Raw genomic sequence first — 10,162 nt, 5'->3', positions numbered from 1 at the left:
CTTTCAATTTCAAAAACCTTGGCTTGGGAATGAAACTAAATAGCCATCCTATTTGCTCAAAAATCATTAAGGAGCAAAACTATATTAGATGTCTTCATCATTAAGGTAGGGTTTAGATCCACCTAACAAATAGAGAAAAATCATAGGAAAAGTATATAAACAATTAATAATAGAAAAGGGAGCAAGCTATGATTATTTTGCAATGATAGAAACAAGACTGCCTGTAACCAGGGGTCCAGGGTACTGTATAAGGAAAGCAAGAAGGGTATACTGATGTACTATGTAAAATCCTGGAAGAGTTATGATTTACGTGGAGCATGCAGATAATTTCCCAATTCCACTAGAGCTATTCTAAGATGCAACATTGTGTAAACAGAAAGCAGAGAACCATAAAGGTACACATATGCTACATGGCAGCGGACTCAGAATTTCTTGTTGCACATGTTTGATTTTGCTGCCTTTTTCAGTCCTATGAAGCAAAAATCGATAGCATGGGTGTTGAGATGAGGGATTTTGCTGATAATCCTCCACAGGGCACTTTTGATGTCCTTGTTTCTTAGGCTGTAGATAAAGGGGTTCAGCATAGGGGTGACCACAGTGTACATCACCGAGGCCACTGCACCCTTCCTGGGGGAAGATGAGACAGTTGAACTGAGGTACACACCAATACTTGTTCCATAAAATAAGCAAACAACCGACAGGTGAGAGACACAGGTGGAGAAGGCTTTATGCCTCCCACCTGATGTTGAGACTCTCAGAATGGAGGAAATAATTCGCTTATAGGAGTAAAGGATCCCTGAAAGTGGAACTCCACCAAAGATCGTACCAATGAAATAGATTAATATGCTATTGGTAGAGGTGTCAGAACAGGCCAGGGTGAGGAGTTGAGAAAGGTCACAATAAAAATGAGGGATTTCCACATGTGCACAGAAGTTAAGGTGTGACATCACCAAGTAGTGTATCAGCGAGCTCAAAAGGCTGATGGAAAATGACGCCAAAACCAACAAGGCACAGGTGCAGGGCTTCATGATGACCAGGTAGTGTAGGGGGTGACAAATGGCCAGCAACCGGTCATAGGCCATCACTGTCAAAAGTAGACTCTCCAGACATATAAAAAGAGAAAACAAGGACACCTGAGCCAGGCAGCCTGTGTAGGTGACGGATTTGCTGTGTGTCTGGAGGTTCACTAGCATCTTGGGGATGGTGGTGGTGCTGATACTGATGTCAGCCAAGGACAGATTGGAGAGGAAGAAGTACATGGGGGTATGGAGGTGTGTATAAGAGCTGACAGCAAGGATGATGAGCAGGTTCCCAAGCACTGTGACCAGGTACATGGACAGGAAGAGCCCAAAGAGGAGGGGCTGCAGGTCTGGATCATCTGAGAGGCCCAGGAGGAAGAATTCTGAGATGTCTGTTAGATTCTGTGGTTCCATGTTGATGGGCACCTTTTGAAAAAGAAGAGAGTGTTGAATAAACAAAACGAATGAAGAAGCACTCAAATCATTTCCATATTTGGATTTGCAATTCACAAATAAAGTGTCCATGCTTGAAAACCATACACTTCACACTTTTAGCAAGATTTCTAAGTTGTGAGCACATTTTTACAGATGTCCGAAATACTCATGAGTTCTTTATATACCTATTTTAGAGGCATGGGGCCAAAGAATATGAGAAAAGTAAGGACAATTTGAGATCACAAATCCATGAACACAACAAAATAACTGTCCCCTACTTTTAAAAAAATATTTTGCATACAGATATCATTTGATTTTTTAAAATAAATTTGTTTATTATTTATTTATTATTTTATTGGCTCTGTTGGGTCTTTTTTTGCTGTGCGCAGGCTTTCTTTTGGTTGCGGTGAGTGGGGGCTACTCTTCGTTGCGGTGCCGGGGCTCCTCATTGCTTCTTTTGTTGCAGAGCACAGGCTCTAGGTGCATGGGCTACAGTAGTTGCAGCACATGGGCCCAATAGTTGTGGCTCACGGGCTCTAAAGCGCAGGCTCAATAGTTGTGGCACATAGGCTTAGTTGCTCCACGGTATGTCGGATCTTCCTGGAGCAGGGATCGAACCCGTGTCCCCGGCGTTCGCAGGTGGATTCTTAACCACTGCGCCACGTAGGCAGCCCCTGTCCCCTACTTTTGAAGGCAGCAGATGGAATTAAAAATATTCTTCTCTCTTTAAAAAATCATTCTAATTAAAGGACAACAAGAAGCACCCAAATGTACTGTATCTTTTCCAAATGCAGTACAAGAAATTTCCTTGATTTGTAGTTTAGTCCTAAAGAGCTAAAACCATACTAACTGGATTTTAAATTAAAATCAAGTGTTCACAGATGTCTTTTGTATGCCAATTATCTTTAAGGGTTTTTCATCTTTACTTGGTTTTATGTCATCCATCTTCCGTGGAAATAAGTGTGCACTCAAATGTGTGGGTTGTCTGGTCAAAATCCCTTCACATATACTTTAAATATGAATATTTGGCCTTGGTGGACTTCCCATTTTGATAAATATATTTTTATTGAAAGCATAGAATCATACAGCATCCCTGATCCAAAAGATAGCATTAATATATGATGTACTTATAACGAAATAATTAAATTTTAATAAATGCTCATTTTAAAATTTCTGCAGGTTTTTTTTTCTATCAGTGCTATACACTCCCAGAGAAAGTTCTGAGGTTGAGTTTGCTGTTTTTGTTTGTAGTGCTATGTCAACCTTTTTAACTATGTCTCTACACCTAAACATTTGTGAAGAGTTGATTTCTTATCAAATTCAGCCCTCTTATGAACAATTGAAAACTTGGAAAACAAAGCCAAGTCTCAAACCCTAAATTGTTCTTCTTTTGCCAGCTTAAGGGCTTTTCAAGTCATTATTTCTTATTGAGAAATTGTGTTTCTCCTACATTCAGCTCCATGAAGGAACTCAGGTCTTCATTTCCCCTGAAAGTTCAAATTATTATTAATTTGGAGAAAATCAAATGAGCAAAAGCCAAAGACTAATATCACAAATACATGGGTATTTTGTACATCTGTAAAATGTTAATATTAATTGAACTGACATTACAGGATTGCTGTAAGAAATTAAATTTAAAAAAAAGTACTTAGACAGTGGCTGTCAGTACTAGCTGATTATTATAGTTACCTTTTGATCTTTCAAAATTTAACTATGGACAGGCCACAGCCTAGAACCAATTAAATCAGAAACCCTACCAGTAAGTTCTTTGGGCATACTTACATATAGCCAGGGTGGAGAACCTTTGCCAGCATATTAAATATTGCATTAATATTATGTATTATTAATTCCATTTTTACCATATTAAAATATAAATAGTTAATAACACTTACTTTAGAATTCATACTTATTACTAATAAAACCTGAGGATTTCTTGCTATTTCTGTATGATCTTATTGTCCTGAACTTCAGTGTTGCCCAAAGGTAAACATTTTCATGAACTTGGTAGATGCATTTGTCTTTCAATGTTTCCCTAATATTGTTGTTGATTTATGTATTTGTAAGAAGATTCTTGAAAACTTACTTAACTACTATTACACTATGTGTATTGTTTACTAAATTCTGATTTATGAATGTCTTTTAAGCCTCTCTGTGAAGCACATTCATCTATTGCATTACATAAAATGAGCATAGTATTACCTGAGGGATAAGCTTCATTTTATTTTTCAAATTCTTATTATGACACAGTTAAGGAAATTCTTAAGCCATCCTCTATATTACATAAGTGAGAATTTCTAAAAGATATATGAATACAAGATTATTGTTTCAGTTGTAAAAACTACTGAAACCTATGCAATTTTATTATTAATTACCTATAATTATTTTGCTGATGGAAAAATCAGACTAGATCAAATACATCACCTGATTTTCAAGATTAAGTAAAAAAGATCCCTGAAGTCTGACTGGCAATATTTTTTCATGATAGAGCCACAGGAAAATTCCTGTTTTGTATAGGGAAAGTTATTTCCATATGTCACATTTCCAAAATGGGCTGGAAGATGCATTACTCTTCACAGAAAATTCTATTTTCCAAAATATTCATGCAAAAAGTCCCCTGCAAACCACTTGGTGCATTCTGCTAATTCACAGATGGACTCACCAAATCCCAATAGAAGGAATCCATGGTTGCATTTCCATTGATCATCTGGGACTAGAGCAGGTTTGGAAAGAAAACAATTATCTTTCCACTCTGGTCGGACAGAGCCCCAGAATGGAAATCAAGATGCATTTGTCTGAGTCCCACATAAACATGGACTATGTGTAAATCCCCGCACCTCCCTGCACTGGTACCTGTTACACTGAGGTAAAGTCAATAACATCCATCTGCAGGGTGTGTGGTGTCAATGAAGGGGAAATTTCCCTGCTACCTCTCTTGAGTTCTTATGCATGGAATAATGATAACATTGACACCAGACAGGTTAACAGTAGAAAAAGAAACAACTTAATTCATGCGCATGGGGGTCTTGTAGAAATGAGACTTAAGAAGTGTCCAAAGAAGGACGCATTTATACTTTTTTTTTTCATTTATACTTTTTAGAGAAAGAAACAATGAATAGTTGAGGGATTGACAGGACAAAGAATCTTAGTATTTGGGTGCTTAATTAGTGAAGACTCTAAACAGAGTTTAGGCTTGGGATAGTAAGTTAAAGAAACAATAAGATTGTTTATATAGGCTTCTAAATTCCAAATTCCCTATCTCTAATGATAAGGGGGTCCTTCTACCTCCAGATGCAGGGAGTGCCCCTTTCATGTTAGAGATCTATTTCCTGGTTCCAGGGAGACAGAGAAGGTCAGATTTCCTTCTTGTATCAGCTCCTTCACAAGCAACTTCAATCCAAACTAATTGATATATCATTTCATCATATTTTGGGGTGACCCACCCAGATCCCCACTAGTGGCATCTAAAAGAGGTCAGTACTTGAAAAATATTCAGTCACGGTTTTTAAATCAGAATTTGAAACATCCATGGAGTAGTTAGGTATTGATAAGGTACAATCCTAACAAGGGTTTAATGATCTTATTTTCTATCATATGGGGCAGGCATAGAAATCCACCGCGTTTCAAGGAATTCATCCACAGAATGAGTGGAAATCCTAAAATGTGTCTCAGACCACACAGTTAGATTAATTTCCCTTTTTCTTTCTCTTCTCTGTCTCTTTTTTATTTTTATGATCCACTTTAAAAAAATCAAATGTTGCAGATTCTGTTAAACAGAAAGTAATAACTCCTGTAGAAAGTGACACAGGCTTACAAACATTGATTCACATTTTGTCTGGTCCTACAAGATATCACTGGAAGGAATGTCAAAAAGGGCAGCAAAGTCCCCAGTGTGTGGAAGCCATGTTGCCCATACTGTTTTCTGAGAACGAAAGAAGGGTCTCTTCAATATTTAACAGAGATTTTTTTTTCTTGTAGACTATTCTGTGCCAAGTACGGAGAGGCTCTGAGAATTCAGAAACGAAGGAGACTCAGATATTTCCCTCCAGGCACTCCAAGTCTACTTGCAGAGGAACAAAAATAAAATGTTCTCCCAGAATTTAGGGAAAATCAGACTTTAGATCACAGGACATGGTACTTAACCTCAGTGCTGCTGCTGCTGATTACAATACCTAAAATTTATTTTAACGTTACTGTGATGTATCCGTCACACAAGTAGTCCCATGCTTAGGGCCCATTTTGTTTAATTCTTATGCAACCGAGTTCTATTAACTGATATCAATTTAGATGACAACACTGAGGCTCAAAGATATTAAGAACTTGATCAGTGTCATTCAGATAATAAGTAGAGCAGATAAGATTCAAAATTAGATTCGGGTCTCTGAGGCCCATGTATTGAACTTGTCCACTCTGTTTCCCCAAACTTCAGAGCCTTTAAGAAGAGGATCAGAAGTCTCTTCCGAATTTCCTAAGGTCTACCTTTAAACTTTTTCTTCTTTCCTGCCTAAGAATAGAACCCAAGACCCTGACTCCCTACTCCATTAGAGAACAAGAGGTTTTAAATTACAAGAATGAAGGATCAAGTGGATAGTGAAACAAAATCCAAGAGCAGGGGCAAGAGAGAGAACTGCCTTGAATTGTCATGAGCTGATTCTTTCTGGGATCCCCACCGTGAACTCAGCCTTCTTTCCTATAGTTGATGTGGCAGGTGCCACCCACGCTCGCCACTGTGGACTGCCTTGAACCCCAAAAGGAAGAGCACAGCAAGCAGGAGTTCTCTGCCTGGGATGAAAGCGACAGAGTTTGTTTTTTGCTAGCTTTGTTTGTAGTGGCTTGATGAAACTTCTCGAAGATGTCTATAATCCTAAATATCTGTGAAGGGTTGATTTTACATCATATCCAGCCCTCTATGAACAGTGGAGAAATATAGGATGAGGGTCAGGCCTGAAACACCATGTTGGCCTTTTATGCCAGCTTAAAAGCTTTCAAGCTAATTCTCCCTCATAGAGGGATTTCATTTCTCCTAAATTCAGCTTTCTGAATACAGGTTGAATTAACAGGAAAGAATACTGTCCGGGTGCCCTATGAGTGGAGTTTCATTATCTGCATTCAAATCTGAATTAATCCCTTTTCTACCCCAGGGCCTAATAAAAACTTACATTAAAGACCTGTCTTCTAATCCTCAACTGTAAAATGACACTAAAGCATGTTTTGGGAGTGGTAACGCAGATGAAAGGAAGCAAGCTACACAGAATCTTAGCTCAGCTCTTGGTATGTGGAATCACTAGGTAAGTGATATTGTGTTGCTGTCATTCTTTTCTTTTCTTTTTTTCTGTTTTTTTGGGTTTTTTTTTTTTTTTTGGTGTTTTTTTTTCCCAAGAACTTTTATTGAGATACAATTGACATACAATAAACTGCATGTATTTAAAGTGTACACTTTGATTTCTTTTTCTTATTAGTAATGTATATATGGCAATCCCAATCTCCCAATTCATTCCTCCCCAGCCCCCTCCTGGCTTTCCCCATTTGGTGTCCATATGTTTGTTCTCTACATCTGTGTGTCTATTTCTGCCTTGCAAACCAGTTGATTTATACCATTTTTCTGTATTCTGCATATATGTGTTAATATACGATATTCGTTTTTCTCTTTCTGACTCACTTCGCTCTGTATGTCATCATTTCCTTGTCATCTTCTTCATGATCATCTGGAACACTTAAGGGATAGTTTAGAGGGACCTATCTCCTACTCACATAGAGAAGATGTCTACAGAAGATGGAAACAGTGTGGGAGGATAATTTAAATGAGTTCTAGGATTCACACCAGTACAAACACCGTAACCTTCATAGGCCTCTGAGCTGATCTTCGCATTGTGGTGCCCCCCCACTGGCTATTCCAACTGTCCCACTGCTTTATGATGAGCACACAAGGCTCCCCCAATCCCTCCTGCATTCAGTGTCTCCCAACGCACTTGACACTTACTCGGATGTGCTGTGTCTCTGCTGGAGCAGCACTGAGGAATGCAGATTGCCTGCCCCTCCCCTACCTGGTGTTGGATGAGGGCTGAGGCTCTGTCCTCAGGACTGGCAGCAAGGCAGACTCTAGTTTGGGCTTCCTAGTGCAGACAGCAACTCCAGGAGGATGAGACACACCGGAGTGGAACCAATTGGACTGGAGCTGGCTAAGTTAAGGGCTGGGAGGCACAAGCTGATTATTTACAGTGGTGCAACCTTAAGACCTTGATGCACATAGTACATAATTAGACAACTTGGTCCATGGTCTCTCAGTCTCTGAGGATTTGCTAGTTATATGGAATAGGAAAAGAATAGTGAAGGTATTAGGAAGGATCTAGACCCTTCCTCTTCTTAGGAAGAGGTTGACCTTACCTCTAAACTCTAAGTTGTTTATCTCATCATAAAATTCAGACACATTTTTTCAATTAGAGAAAAGAATATGTGACTTTTACATCTGCAAATCCACTAACTTAGTCATGTAATTTAGCGAGATTTAGGTCTTACTTACGAAGATTCTGATAGTATTTATATTTTCTCAGTTAAGATTTATGTCTCTGACAATTTCCTATTTTTCTTTTCTCTTTTTATTTCTTTTTTTTAAAGAACTTTTTTTGAGATACAGTTAACATACAATAAACTGCATATATTTAGCACGTACAATTTTGTATCCCAATCTTCCAATTCATTCATGAGGTATTTTTTATGGTGTACAAAATGCTGATTTAATATACTTATTAAGGAATTACCACAAGCAAGTTAACACATCCATCCCTTCACATAGTTTCCATTTGTGTGTGTGTGTGTGTGCGTATGGTGACAACAGTTAAGGTCTACTGCCTTAGCAGATTTCAAATATACAATAGGATGTTATTAAATATAGTCACCATGCTATACACGAGATCCCTGGGGCTTATTCTTACATCTGTTACAACTGAGAGTTATCTTATAACTAATAGGTGGCACTTTTTGACCAACATCACCCCACTTTCACCAACCAGCCCCTATAAGCACAGTTCTATGCCCTGGTTCTATGAGTATGATTTTCTTAGTTTCCACACATAAGTAGGATCATACAGTATTTGACTTCCTACGTTTGGCATATTTCAATAAGCATAATGTCCTCCAGGGCCATCCATGTTGTCACAAGTGGCAGGATCACTTTCTTTTTATGGATGAAAAAATATTCCATTGTGTGTGTGCATATTGTAAATATTTTGTAAGTATATATATGTGTATATATACACCACATTTTCTGTATCCTTTCATCTGTCAACAGGCACTTCGGTTGTTCCTGTACATTTTCTATTGTGAATAATACTGCAATAAACACGTGTATGTATACATCTAATCAACATGTTGATTTCATTAACTTCATGTATACACCCAGAGATGGGATTACTGGATCATATGGTAATTCTATTTTAATTACTGTTAGTTTTTCACTTTTTGAGAAAACTCCATACCTTTTCTTTTCTTTTTTTTTTTTCTTTTTTTTTTTTTTTACATGAATAAATATAGTAATCTTTTTTTTTTTTTCTCTTTTTTTTTGGGGGGGGGTACACCAGGTTCAATCATCCGTTTTTATACACATATCCCCATCTTCCCTCCCTTCCTTGACGCCCCCCCCAAGCCCCCCCCACCCTCCCCGCCCCAGTCCTCTAAGGCATCTTCCATCCTCGAGTTGGACTCCCTTTGTTATACAACAACTTCCCACTGACTATTTTACAGTTGGTAGTATATATATGTCTGTGTTACTCTCTCGCTTCGTCTCAGTTTCCCCTTCACCCCCCGCCCCCTCCCATACCTCGAGTTCTCCAGTCCATTCTCTGTATCTGCATCCTTGTTCTGGTCACTGAGTCCAACAGTACCATTTTTAGATTCCGTATATGTGAGTTAGCATACAATATTTGTCCTTCTCTTTCTGACTTACTTCACTCTGTATGACAGACTGTAGTTCTATCCACCTCATTACATATAGCTCCATCTCATCCCTTTTGATAGCTGAGTAATATTCCATTGTATATATATGCCACATCTTCTGTATCCATTCATTTGTTGATGGGCATTTAGGTTGCTTCCATGTCCTGGCTATTGTAAAGAGTGCTGCAATAAACATTATGGTATAAGTTTCTTTTGGGATTATGGTTTTCTTTGGGTATATGCCCAGGAGTGGGATTACTGGATCATATGGTAGTTCTATTTGTAGTTTTTTAAGGAACCTCCAAATTGTTTTCCATAGTGGCTGTACCAACTTACAGTCCCACCAACAGTGCAGGAGAGTTCCCTTTTCTCCACACCCTCTCCAACATTTGTTGTTTCCAGACTTTGTGATGATGGCCATTCTGATTGGTGTGAGGTGATACCTCATTGTGGCTTTGACTTGCATTTCTCTGATGATTAGTGATGTGGAGCATCTTTTCATGTGTTTGTTGGCCATCTGTATGTCTTCTTTGGAGAAATGTCTATTTAGGTCTTCTGCCCATTTGTGGATTGGGTTATTTGCTTTTTTGGTATTAAGCTGCATGAGCTGCTTGTATATTTTGGAGGTTAATCCTTTGTCCGTTGTTTCATAGGCAATTATTTTTTCCCATTCTGAGGGTTGCCTTTCAGTCTTGTTTATGGTTTCTTTTGCTGTGCAAAAGCTTTTAAGTTTCATGAGGTCCCATTCATTTATTCTTGATTTTATTTCCATGATTCTA

The 10,162-nt window shown here is 38.4% G+C and overlaps 1 protein-coding gene across 1 annotated transcript; it reads right to left on the bottom strand.

Annotated features, from left to right (window-relative positions):
• Positions 1-422: 422 nt before the first annotated feature.
• Positions 423-1,433, bottom strand: LOC130836217 (olfactory receptor 18-like). Its single transcript, XM_057708291.1, has one exon. The coding sequence runs from the start codon at positions 1,431-1,433 to the stop codon at positions 423-425; it is 1,011 nt and encodes a 336-aa protein (XP_057564274.1).
• Between the last annotated feature and the right edge of the window lie 8,729 nt (positions 1,434-10,162).

Source organism: Hippopotamus amphibius, chromosome 15, assembly GCF_030028045.1.
Source record: "Hippopotamus amphibius kiboko isolate mHipAmp2 chromosome 15, mHipAmp2.hap2, whole genome shotgun sequence".
Lineage (NCBI taxonomy): Eukaryota > Metazoa > Chordata > Mammalia > Artiodactyla > Hippopotamidae > Hippopotamus > Hippopotamus amphibius.
This window is presented reverse-complemented; position numbering and strand designations above follow the sequence as displayed.